We start from the raw sequence: 20,490 nt of genomic DNA, 5'->3' as shown, positions 1-20,490 counted from the left end.
TCATTTTCAATTGTTTTATTTTGTGAATAATTTAATAATTTAGACATCATTAAAAAAAACAACAAGAATATTAAACATAATACACAGAACCACAGGGCTGAACCAACACTTCCCTTGCTACACGTGTGAGGTTATAGTTGCTGAGAACAGTTACTTTCTAAGGCACTAAGTTAAGTCCTAATTCTATCAGTGGCTGTACAACATACTGACAGAGAGGAGGCTGCTGTTATGTAACAGTCTGTTCCAATGTGAGCTTTAGTGAACATGATTTCATCCTGGGCGCTTCAGGATAGACGGGGAATAGAGTTGTAGCGAGGTATCCTACAGACTAATTAATACCCAGGCTTATAAAGACCTTCACAATTCACGTCCAGACTTCGGACTTCAAGCACAGGCTTCTAGTGGTTTCTGACTCACTCATCGGCGCCTTCATTTGTCCCGGCTCGTTGTTAATCCTTGAAGCTCACACTTCTGAAAAGAGGAAGGGAAGAAAGTTCAGTCACATGAGAAATAATTGTTAAAAATAGTTATGGTTCGTTCTTTTTGGCTTTTATTAGTTTTCATGGATCAAAGGACCAGAGCTGGTTTTTAACCCAGATTTTATCCCCCCACATCCAAAAATGAACATTCCTGTTTGACAAACAAGTGTATTACTAAATATAAAATATATGTACAATAATTAGCCCTAAAAACAGCTTCATCATTTTCATTTTCAATGTCTTACTTGTCTGCGCACTTGTCAATGGAGCGTTCCAGACTCCGGAGGATGGAGCGCTCCGGGGAGATGTGATGAGAACCGGAGGAGATGCTGAGGGAGGAGAAGGACAAACCCTGCCTGCGCATCTCCTGGATCGCCCTCTCTCTGAGGACAGACAGGAAGACCAGGTCACAACCTGCTGCGTCTCCAGCGTGTTGTTTACGTCCCTGTACTACAAGCGTTAAAGCTTTTCAAGTACTCGACTACTTATACTTACTGTAATCACGCTTTTCTATAACTATATTTGAGGAAAGCTGAAACAATCAGTCAATCATTGATCATTTGAAAAAAAAGAAAAGTCAGAAATATGATTCCAGCTTCTTAAATGTGATATAATATAACATGTGGTATCACATCAGCTGTGACGCCTGTCAACATGTTCACGTTCCGACCCACGAGTCCTCAGCAGTTACATCATCATCACTGAAGCTTCAGTGCAGCAGGAAACCTTGTGTAAGAACTAAATACTACATTTACTCAATAACGCAAAGAGCAAGACGATGCAGTGAAAGTTCACAGTAAGAGCTAGTTAGACGTGTTAGTGTGTTGGAGGTGTTAGGAGAGGAGGTGCACAGCTTCAGTAGCTTGTTCCACACAAAACTAGTTTAATACGGGTTAATAATCTAGTTCCTGAACACTGCTGTTGCATTAACTATGCTACTCATGTAATTATGAGGCTACAGGATAAATTATACATTGATATTAGCTGAGTCACGTCATCACAGAGCTGATATAAACAGACAGGTGACAAGCTAAAGGAGAAAGCTGAAGAATGAGTGGACGACACTTCCTCCCTCCACAGGGCGGGAGGGGTCACGGTCACCAGAGCTCAACACAGCTGAACACCAATGGGAGATCTAGGAGCGACGCGTCAGACAGCGCTCTCCGCCCCCATCATCAACACATCAGATGAGGGAATATCTTCATCCTCCAGTAGAATCAGAGACATAGAAGCTAGTGAACAACACTTTACTAACACACTCTGTTGGTTTCTCCTTTATTTTATCACCCATCTGACTACAACCCTAACCCTTTCAATGGATACTCAGAACTGATGCATTAAATCTAATATGTCAAACATTAAATGAATCCTGTTGGGGGGGGGGGGTCGACCTCACCGTTCGAATCGTTCAGTGGTCAGCTGTCTTTTCAGAACATCCATCTCCGTCTGCAGCTGAGACACTTTACCTCGGAGCTGCGACACCTCCCGGGAATGTTCCGCACTGAGTGTATGTACACACAAATAATATTCAACTTTTTTTTTTCTTTTCTTCACATTTAATTGTTTCATTTGAAGCAGTTTATTGAATTGGATTTGTTTACGTTTTGCTGTCAGCCAGCGTGAGTCTGTCACGAAGGAGTTTCAGCTCCGACTCTCTCTCGCTGGCTGTCAGGTGAGTCTGGAACTCCTTGTGCCGATTGGTGGAGAGCAGTGTCTCAAGGTTACGGACGGTCAACCTCTCACTGGCCAGCTGCTTCTTCAGTAGCTCCGCCTCTGACCGAACATCCTCCAGCTCTCCTGTCACCTAACCAACGTGCACACATTGACAGAAAGCACAAGTATGTCAGAACAGAGAACTGCTGCCGGCGAACGTTTCACAGCCGTGTGTTTAAAGTGAAGTCAAAGCCGCCGTGACCCTCACCCTCTCCAGGTCCATGCTCTTGGAGGTGAGCTGACGTGCGGTGAGCTCCTTGCCAGAGTCCAGCTTGACGCAGAGCTCCCTGACTGAAGCCAGATCTGAGAGGAGAGCTGCCTTCTCCTCCTGAGCTTTGTGTTGCTCCTCCTCTAGTCGGGACATCCCGCGAACCAGCGAAGACACCTGGGCCTCATAAGCCTGCAGGGCCTGCGTGTGCTTAGGAAAACAGCAGGGTGAAAGGTTCATTTAGCTCACGTCCGTTAAAGAGACGAGCATCTGGAGTTGACCTAGAGTAGCTGCTGGAAATCTTTCTCCCTAACACGGATGTATCAGCTGCTCGTTCCAGCTCGTGTCTCACCTGATGGATTTCTCTCTCCTGGTGGCCGACGGTGTCGCGGAGGTGCCTGCGTTCTGTGTCTGAGGAGAGCAGCTCCAGGCGAATGGAGTTCGTGAGGCCCTCAGCCTGCTGCAGCTTCTGCTCGCGCTCCTCCACCTCAGAGTGAGCCATCCTGAACCTCTCCAGCAGGTCCCTGTTCTCCTGCTCCTGTGGGTCAAACACCGAGCTAAGTGAGACTGAGTGGACACCTATGGGACGTCCAGGCACTGTGGAAAAGGAGGAGTAGGAGTGTGTGGCGCTCTCTTGCCTTTGTGGCCATCAGTTTCTCGATTCTGGACACTTCAGAAATGTAGGAGTGGACTCTCAGTTTCAGCTCATCCTTCTCATGTAAAGCCTCTTCCATCTCCATGTGAACAGCCTGGACAGACACACACGGGACACAGGAGGAGCTGCTGTTATCTCTTCACCTTTTCTACGTGGGACACAGAGGAACTGAACACAGGCTCTAATACACACTTGGTTCTCCCTGGTCATTGTGGCCAGGTCGTCCTGCAGCCTCCTGTTCTCTCTGATGGTGATTTCTTTGTCTCTCCTGAGTCCAGCCAGCTCCTCCTGAGAGGCGTCCAGCTGCCTCCTCAGGCTGGTGATCTCCCTCTCTCTGCTGTTTAGCGCCCCCTGCAGCTGACTGAGAGGATCACACATCAATGTGTCAGACTTTTATCATGACGTTCTGTCGTATTAGAAAACCGACCCAGGGAGCTTTGAGACCACGATACTCACGCTACTGAGCTCTCCATCGTTGTCACAGTGATTTTCACGTCTTCGAGGGTGTTTTCCTGTGGAAACGCTTCATTAGTTCTCAACTTATGGCTCAGAGACAGGATTTAATCCACCATCACTTACTGTACATTGGAATAGGCAGTACAGACAGGATATGATGTTTGTTTGTGGTGACTACCTTCGTGGAAAGCTCCTCCTGCAGCGCAACCAGCTTTTCAGTCTTTTGATCAACTTCATCCTGCAGAGCGTCTTTCTCTCTGTCCAGGGCAGAGACCGACTTCTGAAGAACAACCACGTCCTCCTTGTGCTTGGAGCCGCGCTGACTCAGCTCCCCTGGCGGACAAACCCAAATCAGGCAAACAGCCGAGCAACTGCAGAGAAGAGACTGCAGAAGAACAACACAACCCTTGATTCTAGACCTCATCAAATCAACAAAGGTTCACCTATTCTCTCCTCCAGTTTCTGGATCTGCCCGTGGGCAGCGTGCAGCTCGTTCATCTTCACAGAGAGCCTGTGCTGGGTGTCAGACAGAGACTGCTCCATCTGCTCCTGCAGCAGCCTGTAGAGAGACAGGGGGAAGCCAGTCAGTCCATCTGTAAGGCCTTGTTCAGACCTGGCATCAACCTGCGTCCTCAGTGATCCGATCACGAGTGGACAGCTCTAAGTTCATCAGTTCACACCTGGCTTTAAAATGCATCTTCACAGAGAGGGAGGGAGATTTCTGGTTCATGAAACACACAGGATAGTGAGAAGACACTGACAATATTTGATGACCATATGAATTTAACTTACTTTCTGGCAGCAGTAATATTATTAACATTTAAACTTTCATTATTGCTTCGACACGAACCTCAGAGCGTTACACTCGGCCCTCTGCTGGGCCGCCTCCTCTGCGTTCTGGACCAGAGCGGCAGACCGAACCTTCAGCTCCTCCTCCACAGCCTCCCTGCTCTCCTTCAGCAGACACACCTGTGACCGCAGGTCCAGTCTCTCCTGCTCCAACTGCACCACAACACACACAAAGGTAAAAACACAGCAACACATAGCTACTAAGGACCAAAGTTACAGAAGGGAACGTTATAATAATTCTCTGCTGCAGCTTTTGAGATCCAGTCAGGGGAAAATGTTGGAGCAGATTTGCAGAAACATCAGGCTTACACTCTTAAAGGCATTTTCCAGGTCAAGAATCCTGCTCTCCTCCCCCTGTCTGTCTGTGAGAGCTGAAGTCTGGGCAACCTGCAAAATGTGTGAATATCAGTGTGTTAGGCTCCGTGCTGTCCATTCAAAGTTATAAGAGAGAGAGAGACAGGAAAGTTAGGGAAGTGATTGTCTAACTGACTTATTGACTAATGATTTCAGCAACTTAAACATTCCAGATATGCTTAACTTTACTAAAGTAAACATACTGACAACTACCAGAATCAACAACTAAAAATGATAGATTACAGATGTGTAATCTACAGATATGTACTGGTTTCCCTGCGGATTTATTAACTTAATAATATTATTATTATATGGTAATAAGTATATGGAGCAACAGAGTCATGTGCACTGTGGAAGTGGTTACTCTGGGACTAACCTTTAATCTCTCCATCAGTGTGTCTCTTTCAACGCTCATCTGCTCGATGGTGATTTCTGCCTGTCTGAGCTCCTCCTGCAGCTTCAAGACGTCAGCTGACTTATCCGTGCTGCGGGCCAGCTGTAAATCCTCCTGAGCCTGAACGCACAACAACGTTTGGTCTTCAGAACAAAATAAGTCATTTCAAGTGCACACCTCGTGACGCGTTGTTTTTAAAACTCACCTGTCTGAACAGGGTTTTGAACTGGTCTCTCTCGGTGCAGAGGGCCTTCACGTTGTTTTGGATGTCCTCCATGTGCTTCTCAAAGTCCAGCAGAGCGGCCTTCAGTTCGTCTCTTTCCTTTACGACACGGAGCAGCTCTGCTTCTGCGATACTTCCCTGAAAATTTGGAGCCATTAAACTGCAGATTCTTTGCGGCAGAAATTACTTAAAGACCCCATGAAACAACAACAGACATCAGATTTAGCGATTTCTAACCCTCGTTACTTTGGACCTCGGACTCCTGCCTCTTCCTGGACTACGACTGGGGCTTAAGTCCAGACCACCGGCCCCTCGGACTCTTTTGTAGCGCTCAGCCTCCAGGCGATAGTAATCTCTCTCCTCCTCTAGACTCCTGACAAATGCGTCCAGACGTGAGGGGGAGCGTTCCCTTCCACAAACACCGTGTTTAGCCCGCATGGTCTCCAGCTCCAGCACCAGGTCTTTGTCTGGTCAGTGATACAATGACATCATCACTTTAAAGTTGCTTAAAGAGGAGCGTTCAACAGCTGAGGTACACCAAACTGCTGCTCACCAGCTGCCATCATTTTCTCCATCTTGTCCTGGAGCCTGATTTTCTCGTCCTCCAGGAAGTTCACCAGTCCCTCCATTTTCTCGTTCTGCTCTTTGAGCTCCACCAGCTGATCTCTGAGATGGTCTCTTTCAAAGTCACCTTCAGCCTGCTCCTGGATTCAATCATTTCCAACAGATTGATCTTTTGGTTTGTGTAACATTTCAACATGGGACAGATTTTTGTCAAAGAACAGTGGTGTATGTTCACTCAGGAATTACAAACTAAAACTCAGGATTATTTCTATGAAGAAACTATAGAATGAGAACAGATTATACTGTAAATACCTTCCTTGTATTTGTGATTACATCCTCCAAGTCTTCTATGATTTTCTGTTGCCTTTCAATTTCTTTCTGTTGAGAAAACATTTGACTTTCGTTGGATTGTCATCATTATTCTAACCCCCACTTAGTTACCTTAAGCACTTATAATACAGTACATTTTCATTGTATGTCTTTCTCATATTCTCACTTTAGTTTCTTGGAGTTCCATGTCAGCGGTTTCCAACACCCGCTCTTTGTCCATCTCCAGCCGCTTCGCGAGGTCGTCTATGTGTGTCAGCTCTTCACACAGTTCCAGGTTCTTCAGAGACAGATTAGCCACTTCAGTCGAGGCGTCTTTCTTCTTCTGCTGCAGTCCTTCTACCTTCTGCTCCAGCGTCCTATTGGTCTCCTGCAGGTACTCAATCTGTGGAACCCAAAGACATAGCTAACAGTCAACAGACAGGAGGGTGGGTAGCAACCATGCAGACTTCTTTTCTTCCAGAGGAACTGGCTGAAGACCATAGTGCATATTAAAAAAATAAAAGATAGTTAATATCCTCTATGACAACTACACTTACCTGAAGGTTAAGATGAGAAATCAGCTTCTCGTTGCTGCTGTTTTGAGCCTCGAGAGAGATGACATCATGAGGCCGCCCTCCTTGGAGAACACGATTCAGACGCTCGATCTCTTTGTTCCTCTCCTCCACCTCATAGAAGTAAATAAGAATAAAACAACACTTAACGTCCTCCATATGAAAATTTTACGCATCACAAATGTAGAAGCTTCTAGTTAATTTATTTCTTACCTGTGTGTTTAAGTGTTTTATATATTCTTGAGCATTCTCCAGGTCCAGTTTGACCTTTATGATGTCTTCCTGTAGCTCATGAATTCTACAAATCAAACTCACAGTGAGTAAAAACAGAAATGATGCAAATACAATAATATAATTCAGCTGTTACAAAAGAAAACAAACCTTCCATCCGCTAACAGCAGCAGGTCAGCTATGTACGGATCATCAGGCTGCGACACAGGGTAAGCTGATGTGGAGGAGGGAGTTGTGAGCTCATCAATCTGCATCCTCTGACGTCTGAAAGGAATACTGCGCTTCTTCCCACCTGTGAATGTCACGATTAACAAGTGACTTTTGAATGCTCTTTAAAAGTCAAACATGATCTCACCTGTCTGTCTCAAGAAACAGCATTTTTGAAACAAAGATAGTGCAGCCACTTTCATTGTGAAACTTTGGTCAGACAGCTGGTGTTTACCTGGTGTCTGCACCACAGCTTGCATGTTCTTCTCCTGGAGCTGCTGGATGCGCTCAGCTTTCGCCTTGCTATCCTTCTCCAGGCAGCGAACCTTGTGCACATACTGATTGTTTAAAAACTTCAGGTCAGATGTCTCATGGTCCAGTTTTCTGATGTGGGTCTTGAGCTCTGAAGCCAGACAAGATTGTGTGAAGTTATCAAAGCAGTCTTTTGATGATGAGTGTGTCTCAGACTGTCTTGAGTAGTAGTTTATCACGGCTTACCTCTGGTGACACGATCCTTGTCCTCCTTCAGCTTCAGGACCTCGAGGTGCAGCTCGTTGTTCTCCCTGACCACCCGGGCATTCTCTGTCCTGTACGGCTCCAGAACAGCATCAAAGTTTCGGCTTTCTTTCTCCGTCTTACCGGCTGACAGTTTGGCATTGCGCAGGCTCTCAGTGGTGTGAACCAGGTCACTGTAACACAGAGAGAAGATCAGCCCTAAATACATTTAATCCACCGTGACTGCCTGGCTGATGTTATAGGATGAAGGAGAGGAAGTGCAGTGGGGGTGGAGGGTTTTTTTTTTTTTACCTGAACAATTTCTCCACTAGTGGCAGTGACTCTATCCCCAGTGGCTGTCGGTAGCCCAGCTGATCTAGACGCTTTCTCAAGTTGACAAACTTCCTCTCTGCGCTGCTGTTCATGGCTGTGGCACAACATAGCAGCGTTTACATTGGTTAGCAAGGTAGCTAAAGTAAGAAGATACTTAAAACAACGTGAAATAAACAGCGTGCACTGTCGAGAACCGTGTCAGGTTACGAGAGTAGCGAACAGTGGCTAATTAAGCTCACTACCGTTAGCCAGGCGTTTATTGTTGGCTAACGTTAGCTAGCTAGCTTAACGTTAAGTAGCTAATAAGCCAATATTAGCAATCTGCGCACGTATCTATTGAGCTGCTTGTTTTTTTAAGAGATAACAAGTAGCATTAGCCCACTTGTCGGCACCGTTTGACAACAGTTAGCCACTTTAAAAACGTTAAATCTCAGGAAGTTTGCCTCAACTCACCTTGCTTTGAAGGATGGTGCTAACGTTAGCTTAACCAGCATCAACTTAGCTCTGCATCGTCGACATAAACGTCTCGATCGGACAAATTATTTTCATGACTTTGATTATAGCATCGCATCTCGTTCTCGGTTAAAGTTTGACCATCAACAGCTCCTCTGTTGACATGTTTCCGCGGTAAAGGGGTTTGAAAAGAGCGCCGCTGACCTCCGCTTTGGATTCGTCACCATGGAAGTTCACAGACGCGCTGCGGAACATCTGGAGCGGCTTGTTTTGAGAATCGGCGCCGTCCGAGCAGACGGCGGAGGGGCGGGGTCAGGATTGAGCTCACGCATATACACGCTATTCAATGCTGTGCGCTTAATAAAACAGATAAAAAATTGTACGATAAAGCTATGGAGGGTTGGCAGATGCAAATTTATTATGTACATATGGCATAAAGACATAAAAATATAACAAATATTTAGAGAAGAGTTGTTGACTCTCAAAGAAACAGGCACACACGCACAATGCAGAGACATCTGCACCGCAACTCTTTCATTACAATACACAGACACACATAGAGGAAATGTTTCATCATCCAAAAAGCAATACAGGGAAGTTTGTAAATAGCTAATGTATGTTCAGCCAGTGTGAGGCAGTAGTGAATCACTAATTATCAGTGTGAAGCAGCTGGACTAATGAGACTGAGCAATGCTGGAGAAGTACTCCAACATATCCTGAATGGTAAACTCCATGGTGATCCCAGATCCAGGGTAGCATCTGCCGATCAAATCTTCAAAGTGCTTGTACTGACGGATGAACTCGTCCTGCATGGAGTGCCACACCACCTGGTGGAGTGAATCAGGAAGAGCAACAGTGAGGAATGTGGCGCGGCTGACACGGAAGAGTATCTTCACGCCTTTAAAAACTCTGAATTTCTCACCTGCAGCAGACTTTCCTCCTCACACAGGTGTTTGTCCACCTTTTTGTAAAGGTTGTCGAGTCCCTTTTTCACCTCTTTGCCCGGGTATTCTTTGATAACTTTGCGTAGCTCTTGTTTGTTGAAGGCCAGCTGGTAGCTCACCTCCTCCTCACGAACACCCTGAGCTACACGTGCCTCAACTCCTTCAAAGAAATGCTGCAAGAGAGAGATGACAGTTTACCTATGATGCATTTAATACAAGTCAGGATTCATATATCCTACATATGATTACTCTAAATGATATTCCCTCTTACATTGAGTTTTTCCAGAGGCTGGCCCAGGGAGTTGATTACATAGGACTGCAGGTGGTCTGTGTATTTGTGCTTGGCTTCTCGTCTCTCTGCGTCCAGGCAGGAGATCTTTAGACGTGACAGTGTGGAAAAGATGTGGTGGAAATTCTCCATCATAACAACGTCCCGAGGCGTCTTCTGGCTTTCATTGGCTACCTTCTCCACTGGAAAGACAATGAATATTCAGAGCTTAGTGTCTTGCCAATCAGTGTTTGATTCTGGATGACTGGTGGTTCTTACCGTTCATGAAGACGGCCCTGATAAGTTTGACGTAAGCTTTATCCAGGTCTCCTCGACGCTCTGCGTTGCGGAAGATTGTTTCAGCCAGCTCAGCAAACTCCTCAAACCCAGTCACAAAAGGCAGGATACCAACTTTGCTTTTCTTTGAAATCTTCACCTCTTCCATCTGTCTGATCTGACCAGACTGTGAGAAAACAACATGTAAGCCTTTTTGTTATTTCACTGAAATAAACCATACTTTCATTTAGGGATGTGCTGACAAGAACCAGAGACAAGAAAGCATGAATTTTCCTCGTCATACAGCGTCCACTCACAATGCACTTGTCAAAGTTCCTCTTGACAGTGACCAGCACATTTCCCAAAGTAGTGCTGAGGTACGAGGCCGGGTCAACGTTCTCAGCTGTCCACACGTGGTGACTCATCTTCACCAGCATGTAGAGAGAGTTGAAGCTGTCAATCTTGTCACCCAGAGCGATGAGACTGTTGAGCTCCGTCTCGATGCTCTGGAAGATTTTATTCATCATCAGCCGCACCATGTCTTTCCTTCAGTCAAGACAGGACAGGAAGTTGTGGAAAAGACAGAGGTGAGAGAAGAAGGGAGCGCCACATGAGATAAATATGAATATAATTTGGTTTCATTATAAATATATATATGATGTTTCTGGCTGTGAAGATGGGTGACATTTGCAGCAGAGCTGCTCGAAGACGATGTGCGAGTACTCACTCTGATGACAGGGAGTGTCTGTGTTCTGCCTGGGGAGGCACTCTCGACAGCGTGCCTCCATCTGACTCCTCTGTCTCGGGCTGCCAGGACAATGGACATAAAACATGACAAATCCAAACAAACATCTGCTGACGAGCACATGAATCTGAAAACATGCCAGCGTCTGTTATTGCTGTATTATTTCTTGCTTTCAGAGGAGAAAAATTTTCCAATTTCAGGCGGCTCCACATGAGTAGAGCTACTGATGCAAAGTGAAGTTAACGTTATTATTTTGGATTAGACAGTTTCATGTTACAACAGACTACACATTAGTTGGTGGCGTGCTGTTTGATCCTCCTGTCACAGATATTTCCTGTGCATGATCACAGATTTACCTGAGCGAGCGGGGGTGCAACTGTCGGGTGCTGCTGCAGCTTAAAGAACTTGCTGATGAAGTCTTGCTCTGCGAGACACAGAGGCTCCAGCTCACTGAGGACCTGCTCAAATATCTGCAGAGAAATACCACATTTAATCCCCCATCACGGAGCAACAGAGGAACACACAGCTGATTTGATTAGATCTGTGTAACTCTGGCTGTGTCACCTTGTCAAACTTGGTCCTGTCCGCCACGTCCAGGTCGGAGGCGGACATGTTGCCCATGTCCAGCAGCGAGGACGACTGGGAACGCCGGCTGTTGGAGCCCTGCACTGTCAGCTTGTTCAGGCTTGAGGTAGAGCCTGTCAGCTTCCCAGAGCTGCCATGAAGGCCTGAGACAGCACAACAAATACAGCGTTTAATCCTTTTAATGAAAACGAGCCCACGTTTTGGGAATATCATTCAAACTGCAGGTTTATGTCTGTCAATTACGACACTATTAAAAACAATTGAGTTTCAAAATCAATAAAAGACAGATGGTTAACAATGGTTAGCTTTTGTAGGCATTTATCATAGAATCAGATTATGTGATGATGCATTAAGCAGCATTGTGAACATTCAGCACAAACCAACCAGGTACGTGGCGAGGTAATAGTTTGTAGGGCTGAAAGTGTTTCAGGGTGGCGAAAAGAGTTTGAGCAACTTTTAGTGCAGTTGTGTAAGACACAGTGGTGAGAAGCAGAACGGGTAATTAACAGTGGAAAAGCTCTGTCCAGATGGAGCGTACTTACTTTCCGTTTCCTGTTTGAGTGCACTTTCTTTCCGCGGAAGCGTGGCTGCAGCCAGTTAAAAAGGCAGGCATCAGAGACAGAGACAGGTTAGGCTTAAAACATGCAGCATGGGAGGAGTGAGGCCAGACGTTAGATGTACAAAGTTACATATATGCTGACGTGCGCTGCAGTTTATGTGCTCGTAGCTTTGGACAAACCTTTGGAAAACAAATTCTTTTTTCTTTTTTTTTTTTGTTTTCAGAAGGAAAAGCTAATACAGAGAGCAGAAAGCAGAGTTCTATAATTCTGCCAAAACCAAAGCTCAACCAAGGATCCTACTTATATTCTAAAGATAAAAAGAGTACAGAATTTATTATGTAAAAGGGAAGAGGAGACGTTATCAAAAGATAAAACATGAAGCAGAACATTAAACACTTTGGAAGAGAACATTAGTGAGGTGATGTAGAAAAGGCTGGAAAAGCATGAAGCCTTGTTTCCTTATTTAAACATTCATTTCTGTGTGACAGTACGATACAAATATTGGACAAAATACTCCGGATGCAGTGAAATTCACACGACCTTTGAGTGAACTACATGTTGAGAAAAAGACAAACAGATATGTTAATAAAAATAAAAAAAAAATCCTAATCACACATAACAGCATCGAGTGCAGGAGACAGACATGCTTCATAACACGTCTCTGAATCACAGCTCTTACCAAACTTGCCCTTCGCCTCCTTGGTTGTTCCCGCCATCTTTATCTTGGCAACCTCGAAGAAGTCTTTGATTTCTCGTTCATATAGTCTGCTCATATAATCGACGTAGGTCTGAAAAAGAGAGAGAGAACATGTGTTTAGATTCTCTATTGTCCCAAGTATCACAGGAGTAGTTTGACATGTCTGAGAAAAACACTAGTTTCTTTTCTTGCTGAGTCAGATGAAGATGAAACAAACAAAAAAATCTATAAACAAACTTCTTTAAAGTTCACTACTTAACACGTCATATTTCTCTGTAATACAAACCAAACCCTGCTTAGGTAAAAGCTTTATTCTATTTCAGGTTGAGGCAATAAACCAGTATATAATCGTGTAATTCAAAAAATGAAATATTGATATGGTGTTAATAATACACAAACCATAATGAAACCAGAATGGACAAAAAAAAACAAACAAAAATATAAAATAAATAAATAACACACATATGATAATTTCATGATGGCAGATTTTAGGCCTTGTGGGTCTTGTGGTTGTTTATCAGTTCATTTTTTTGCCTTTTCACTGTCCAATAATTGTAATTATTCTTTTTGTTCACTTTTGTACAGTTATAGTTACAGACTCTCTCCACCTCCTGTTAAACAAGTCTCTTCTGACTTGAGTCTGATTCCTTTGCCAAAAAAAAAGCAACAAAACACAAAATAAACAATTTATTATTATTATTATCATTATTATTATTGTTTTTTCAAATTATCTATAGATTTTGCGATAATGTCGTTATCGTGAATTCTTTTAGCCATGATAATCCTGCAGTGAAAATCTGACATCATTACAGCCCTAATTCTATTATTCCTCTTTTATGGCTGTATTTATGACAAAGTTGGGGTCAAGAAGAGTTTGCTGTAAACTGCACTTGGCGTTACCACGGTAACCACACTGTCACCAAAGTGTGGTGTCAATCTTCTCTCCCATATCTTCCAAAAATGTTTTAGCGGGATAAGAGCACTGACCCTCGACAGGCCCTCGTACTTCTCCCTGTGGGTGTTCTTCAGCCACTCCATGAGCTTGGCGTAGCGCAGCAGGTCCCTGTGGAGGGGGCTGTGTTTGGGCAGGGTCAGCTCTGCTGTGTGCTGGGACAGGGTGGAGCTCTGGTCATGACCCTGGACGACGGAGCGAGAGATAAAGAGACAGACATTTGCAGTATATTCAATTAAAGAGTTAATATAGACAAACCCACTGCTATAAAGTCTCATTGCATCTTTCTGTTTACACACAAACACACCACACGTTAAGGACGTTTTATCTTGCTTCCTATCATTACCTCAAATGACCATGAAACCAGATGTTTTTAAAAAGGTAAACAACTCAAAAATCCAACACCTCTTCGTCTTAACTTATTGACAAGCTTACTGAAAAGCAGAACTCTTACTGACAGACTGACGGTCGCCTCACTTCCCCTCACTGTTAGCTTGTTCAGTCTCTAGTGCTTTTGCGCCGAGACATGCACGCAGAGCAGACAGGCACAGGATTTTATGATACGAGGCCTTTTGCAACAAAGCCATGTTAGCACCCAAACATAAAAAAGCCCTTAGCTGAGTGCAGACAGTCAGTGAAGGAGAAAGATGAACGGTGCCTCTTCAGCTCCGAGCTCAGATGAGAGATGTTAAGTCGTTAAAAACATATCCCATGCAAGAAATAATGGAGGGTGCCTGGAGGGCGTCTAAAGTAATGACATGTAAGTTGGAGTGAGGTATGCCAGGTCAAACATTAGCAAAGTGGGGGGAGGTGGTTGCTGTGAGGGTACTCACTGGAAGTGACAGACAGGAGGACCTATAGAACTGAGGGATGGTCATTTTGAAGTGACTGAAGTGGTTGAACTGACACAGAGACAGAGAGCAGAGTGGGATGTTTCAAAGTGAGCAACACAGAGAGTCAAGAATAGGAGGGACACAACTGGAAGGAAACCACACAAGGAAGCCCAGGAAGAGAGTCACAGCTAAACAGGAAGTCCAGAGAGAGAGAGAGAGAGAGAGAGAGAGAGAGAACAGGAGAGACTGTAGACCTCCATGGAGCAGCAGACTCACAATGGCAACGTGTGACGACAACACAAAGTCTGACAGTCTCCTCCTACTTTGGTGCTTTTACTCTGCTTTATTATTCAGAGACATCAGGTTCCGGAAATAAATTATAATGAAATGTATATTTGTTTAAGCATGTTCATCATTTCTCAACTCTGACTCTTCATCAGTTTTACAAGAGTGATGTATAGTCTGTGTAATTTCACAGCTCCATATGACAAAGCACTCAAAGACACAAAGACAATGTCAGAAAGTCATAAAATCTAACCAACAAGAATATTTCCAAATAACCAACCGGATAGAATTTTAAAACTAAAGTTTTCTGTACTTATTTATTTATACCCCTTGTCGTATTAATGTGCCTGTTACCTGGTGGACAAACACATTGTTGAGATGATTGGTGAGGCGACGAGCAAAGGTGTCTCTCAGCTCAGCGAACAGGAGCTGCTGCTGCGTCACAGCCATCAGCTTCTCATGGCCTACAACAAAAAAAAAGGAGATGTTTAATTTGATTACTTACTTCAAAAACAGCTACTAATGCCTTTAGTTGATCAACGGGTAATCGATAACACTTCATCTTTAAACCAACCTGGTCGGAGCGCCACGTTCATGCACTGCAGAAGAGCTTCAGAGGCGTTGATGCAGGCCTCGATACCTTTAGGGGAGGTCAGGTCTCCATCCTGCAAAGCTCTGATATGTCCCTTTGACAGGTCCATGTAGTTCTACGTAAGAAAAAACACACCAGGTCATCAAACAAAGTCCAGCAATCTAACAATAAAATTAGTATTCAAACACAAAGGTTTTCAAAATAAAAATATCTATGTTTTAAAACAGGTTTACACACAGTAAAACACTTAAAAATCAAGATGGGGACTACTTTTTTAAGCAAAGTGGGCTCTGATAACTGTGTTTAGATCAACTGATTAATTTCATGCATATACAGCTGAAAACATTTTAACATGTACCAACCACTAAGAACTGGATCTCGTCCAGCAGTTTGCCATTGTTGGTGCTGCTGATCTGGATGAGGCGGTTGCTCTGGGAGATCTGGTCCATCTGCTCCTTGACACTCTGCAGCATCTCCTCATAGCTGCTCAGCTTTCCCTCAATGGTGTCCACCTCTGACAGCGCCTCATCCAGCAGCTGCATCAGGATATTGACCTGCTTCTCCGACGCCATGATGGACTGGATGTTGGCCTTAAAGTAGGAGACAATGAAGAGGGTATTTATATGTTTCTTTGTTTTCAAAAAGTTAATGCTTATGTCCAAACTCACAGGGAAAATAATGTAATTTAGAACTTTAATACTTTTCATTCTGGTTGCTTCACTCACTCCGTCTAAAACCTGCAGCTCCTTGGAGAGCTGCTCCGCAAAAGCCTCAGCGTTGGAGATGGCGTACTCGCACATCTCCATCATGCTCTCGATGTCCTGCTCCTCACGGGTGCTCAGCTCCTGGTAGTCGTCCAAAGCGTCCTCATCGCCCCCGGCGACGCTCTGGCTCTCACCGCTTGGCACCGACTCTAAACCCATGAAGACAGATGAAAAAGCATGAAGAAGCCATGAGCACAAACAAACAAAGTTCAAGACACATTCTGCTATCCTCAAACACACCAGGCTTTATACTGTTCTTATGGGGACAACTACCCACATAAATACATTCAGTAACAGGGAAAGGCTTTTTAAATCATATCAGATATCTTTATCTTAACAAGTCATAATCTGCTTTAGAATAATTAAGTCTTAAAACACATTTTAAATAAGCTATAAAACTGTATTAATTTACTACCACTGTTGAAAATGTAACATGAAGTTTAAACTATAGTAAATCTAACTGCAGGTTATTTAACTCCATAAAATCACAAACAGTCTCAGGTGGTGGAAACAGAAGCACGTCTGCAGCCTGAAATGTTTTTTATCAGATAAACGTACTTCTTTATATTTGTTCTGCCTGATAAAAATAACTGCCCTAAGCAAAACTGCTGAACTAACAACTGCATTTTACATCGCTCTGGATCAATTAGAAACAATATGGGTAACAACTTTGGGTCAAGTTAAATACAGAGTACATTAATGAGCACGTCAGTAAATAATCTTATGAATTAAGATGATATGAACAAGTAAAAAACTAAGTGAAGTAAAAACATGACCTAGATGTGTGTTATGATTATTAAAATAAAAAAAGGAATCATGCTCATCCTTATTTACAAGTAATTCAAACAGCAGGAGCTTTAAGAAGGTGAGAGTCTCTAATGAGAATGGTGTCTTTGAGGTCATGAGCATACAATGGAGAGGAGTGAGGAGAGGGAGGAAGTTAAGTCCTACCAACCTTCCGCTTTAGGAAGTTCTGGCCAGAGAAAGTTTAAAAGAGAAGAGTGAGAATAAAGGAGAATTTAACACAGAAAGCCATACCACAAACCAGGATACAAAGAAGAAGAGATCTCTAGACATGCTATTAATAAATCAAATCAACCGAAAGCTGACAAAGTTCCTTATTTCTGGTCAAAATTAGAATACCTCAAACATGACCAATACACACTAGGGTCAGCGCTAATGTTTTGAGAGAAAAAGACACGCCTTTAAGCAAATGTAATCAAATCATGAAAAGAGGCATGCGGTCACAGGGGTGGCTGAGGGATAGAGAGTTTCCACACCTTCCAGCAGCTGAGAACTGACATTCACAAACTCCACCTTCTTCCTCAGATAACGCTGGTTCAGCTTCCAGATGCAGGAGATGAAGGAGTTTTTTTCAGCCGTGCTGCTGGCCAGCCAGCGGTACACCTTCTCAAAATGAAGGTCGAATTCAGGATTTTCCTATAAGATGACAAATAAACAGAGAGAGTATTTTGAACCTGAACGAGGGAGAAAAATACTTTCTTGCTGGTTATGGGTGAAATAAAGGGAAGAGATACAAGAAATACATTATTCTCTCACCTTGCTCGCATCTTTGGCATCTACTTCTGTCAGATCTCGGAGCTCCCAGGTCTGCTGGCGCTTGTAAAAATCCCCTTTGTCAGATTTCTTCACCTTCACCACTTTAACCTGGACAGGCCTCTCTGTGGTAACTGGAGGGGGGGGGGAGCACATTATTATTATTATTATTATTATTTAAGAAACATTTACCTTTTATGATTAATAGTTATTTGCAGCTGCTCCTGTGGTTGTTACCCACTGACCTGTCGCACACAGGAAGCAGTTCTTCTTCTTCTTTCCTGCCTTGCAGACATTGACGATGCCGAGGAGCCGCTCGTCGTTGGGCGTGAAGATGTCCCTCTGGAGGGCATGCTTGATGGCTGTCATGGTGGAAACTGTAACACAGCATAATGTTACAGACATGTAGGTGACTCACTGTACAGTCTTTGCAAATGTATGAAAGCGGAGAGCCAGTCCTGCTAATGACAAGGGACAAACCTTCCACATGAGTGCACATGTAATCAACCTAACATTTACTTAACCTCCTAGGACCTGGCGTCCACATATGTGGACCTCACATTTTGGGTTCTCTAGACCACAATACTAACTTTTTCTCAACAAGGGCCTGGTGACCACACATGAGGATATTATACTGCCACTCAGTAATCGAAATTTAAAACTAATGTCCTCATATGTGGACATCATTTTTCTCAGGTCCCAATCAGCCTATATAGCAAAGAATAGAGCTCGGGTCTTAGGAGGTTAATTATATTTAACATAAATTACAACCATTGCTCTTTGCGTTTGATTTATTCATGACATATTTTCTGCAGTTATCTTAACGCTAATGAATACTGGTGTCTTTTAGCCTGTCAAACACTCTTCTAACGGCAGCTAGCTTACATGTTTTCAGAGGCTGTTTACGTAAAAAAAAACGTTAAAGACGTTAAAAACGAATTTCTTAAGGTAGATGCCGGTGTTGGCCACGGAAATACTGCACTAAAAGTAAAGAGGCCCTTCACAATGTAAATGCACCGATGTCCTCTCTGTGTGTTAGCTTGCTGGCTGCTAGCTTGACAGAGCTAGCTACAGTCGTGGAACACGTAGAGTTTGACACTACGCCAGGGAAATAAACTAAACTGCACCTCTGTTTCTTTTTTTTTCTCTTTTAGTCAAAATGCTCTGTCTTTTTATTTTTGACAGAGGTATATGTCATTAGTTGCCGTTACCTTGTTTTGTCAGCCCACCAGCAAAGCACCGCCCTCTCCACTTCCTGGTTCTGTGACGTAGCTGTCATGTGGTGGTGACACTGTTGTCAACATCCAGCTCCACCCACAGAGGCTGGGCTGAGCTGAGCTGTGTGGGACTTGCTTTGTGATAATATGCTCATATTAAAACACAATATAAAGATGGACTCTGCTTCAATACCTGAGCCTGAAGCCCTTATGCTAAAATCTAGTTTCCTTCATTATTAGAGCAAATGTACAGTATACATATTTTAAAGTGCACCATACTTTCCTCTTCTTCTGTGTTTTATTTGAAGTGTTGATCCATAAGAAGATATAAAAACCATCTCAGTGTAGTTTTACATCTCCTCTCTCAGGCTTCTCTCTGGAGCTCTAGTAACAACAGGTCGGTGAGCCAATCAGAAGAGAGGAGGCTCTGAGCCTCTCTTCTGGACCTTTTGAGACAAGTCATGTCACAGACCGTCTACATGATCTTTTCAGAACACCAGGTGGCATTGTGAATCCACATAATAGCTATAATTGCCATAAATACCAGTTCCCTGTTTTATGTGTTGTGTTCTTACATACGCCCTGTGTGTGTCTCTTTGTTGTCAGTGCTGTAATGATGTATTTGTTCTGTTTTAACAATAAAAAAGGATGTATCCATTGTTCTGATCTACAGCAACAGTCCATGAAGCGATAAAGAGTCAGCTGAAAGTCCACAGTGTCAACACAGTGGAGTCAGACATGAGATGGAGAAGAAACAAGTGATCTGCAGGAAACGCCTGGAGGTGCTGTCTGTGTTGGAGTTACTGTACAGAGACAGCGCAGGATTCCCCAGCTGGTGAATGAGACATGCGCTGCCATCATCAACAGTCACATTCATGGGTTATTGCTGCCGGTGACGTAAAAGTGACAGCACAATGGAAGTATGTGTCCAACATATATATAACATATGTGTTCATTTCTTTATTTTCAATAGTCCATGTATCACAAACTCTGCCTCCTGTGTCCGTCTCCTTGGAGGATTAACATCACAAGTATTAGTCAGGCCTGGAGAACAGCGTCGCTGTAGGATATATAAAATCATATCTTGTGTCTATGTCATGTTCATGTACTGTGTTACCTCCAGTGTCCCCAGATATTATTTTCCTTCTTCCAGTGGTGGGAAAAGATGCACGTTTTGTGACTGCAGCTCAAGGATATTGTAATATTTATTTGTAGGAGTGAATTATCACTTTAATATGGAGATAGACAGAGGACCTTTTTGTCCTCAGAGAAAATAATGGAGGAACTGACAGGAAGTCCAGAAAGTATCTTTTTGAATTTGCATTTTAACAAATTAAAATACATCTGAAATATTCACTTTAACATTTACACAACTCTGACGCACAAATCAGTTTGAAAACTCTAAGAAGTCCCGTCACACAGCTGAGACGAAATACAATAAAATCTAGTTCTATGATCAAGAGATATTAAATGGAACTGACATCGATCTATCTGATTCAAATTTGGGTGAAATCATTACGCCTACAATCAATTAATCAATCAATCAACCTGTTAACCATGTTCACATGTTATTCCATGTTAAAATGATGACACATTTCATGTGTTTGGACCGTCATGTTCACAAAAATAACGCCCTTTACGTGTGTATCATACATCCAAATAACACATTCATCTCATACACTGTAAAAAAGAAAATTGTAAAAAAAAAACGGTCAAATGA

The 20,490-nt window shown here is 43.4% G+C and overlaps 2 protein-coding genes across 7 annotated transcripts; both read right to left on the bottom strand.

Moving 5' to 3' along the window:
• Window positions 1-3: 3 nt before the first annotated feature.
• cep135 (centrosomal protein 135) lies at window positions 4-8,731 on the bottom strand. 2 transcript variants are annotated; one of them, XM_023393216.2, is made up of 26 exons: window positions 8,496-8,731; window positions 8,022-8,136; window positions 7,713-7,903; window positions 7,450-7,617; window positions 7,158-7,299; window positions 6,990-7,074; window positions 6,762-6,890; window positions 6,392-6,607; window positions 6,208-6,273; window positions 5,885-6,035; window positions 5,569-5,798; window positions 5,314-5,469; window positions 5,091-5,228; window positions 4,670-4,747; window positions 4,362-4,513; window positions 3,955-4,070; window positions 3,690-3,844; window positions 3,512-3,567; window positions 3,248-3,416; window positions 3,039-3,149; window positions 2,753-2,938; window positions 2,401-2,610; window positions 2,081-2,283; window positions 1,876-1,980; window positions 725-862; window positions 4-471 (listed from the first exon to the last, which is right to left on the bottom strand). In XM_023393216.2, the coding sequence occupies exons 2-26, from the start codon at window positions 8,132-8,134 to the stop codon at window positions 450-452; spliced, it is 3,486 nt and encodes a 1,161-aa protein (XP_023248984.1). In that variant the 5' UTR covers window positions 8,135-8,136; window positions 8,496-8,731; the 3' UTR covers window positions 4-449. The 2 variants fall into 2 exon arrangements, with proteins under 2 accessions (XP_023248984.1, XP_023248985.1); XM_023393217.2 differs by having other exon boundaries at window positions 5,578-5,798.
• A 159-nt stretch (window positions 8,732-8,890) lies between these two features.
• Window positions 8,891-18,824, bottom strand: exoc1 (exocyst complex component 1). Of its 5 annotated transcripts, XM_023393210.2 has the most exons (21): window positions 18,765-18,824; window positions 17,799-17,930; window positions 17,557-17,687; window positions 17,277-17,436; window positions 16,952-16,969; window positions 15,958-16,145; window positions 15,595-15,822; window positions 15,215-15,347; window positions 14,995-15,104; window positions 14,356-14,424; window positions 13,558-13,707; window positions 12,553-12,661; window positions 11,856-11,900; window positions 11,293-11,456; window positions 11,085-11,198; window positions 10,711-10,790; window positions 10,301-10,529; window positions 9,987-10,170; window positions 9,711-9,910; window positions 9,418-9,612; window positions 8,891-9,322 (listed from the first exon to the last, which is right to left on the bottom strand). In XM_023393210.2, exons 2-21 carry the CDS (start codon window positions 17,920-17,922, stop codon window positions 9,170-9,172), a joined length of 2,784 nt encoding a protein of 927 aa, XP_023248978.1. In that variant the 5' UTR covers window positions 17,923-17,930; window positions 18,765-18,824; the 3' UTR covers window positions 8,891-9,169. The 5 variants fall into 5 exon arrangements, with proteins under 5 accessions (XP_023248978.1, XP_023248980.1, XP_023248981.1 ...); XM_023393212.2 differs by lacking the exon at window positions 11,856-11,900; XM_023393213.2 differs by lacking the exon at window positions 14,356-14,424.
• Window positions 18,825-20,490: the final 1,666 nt, after the last annotated feature.

The sequence above is a fragment of the Seriola lalandi genome, unplaced genomic scaffold, assembly GCF_002814215.2.
Source record: "Seriola lalandi dorsalis isolate HSWRI2012SDOR001 ecotype SW California unplaced genomic scaffold, Sedor1 jcf7180002054930, whole genome shotgun sequence".
Taxonomy (NCBI): Eukaryota; Metazoa; Chordata; class Actinopteri; order Carangiformes; family Carangidae; genus Seriola; species Seriola lalandi.
Note: the sequence above shows the minus strand (reverse complement) of the source record. Positions and strands in the feature narration are given on the sequence as shown.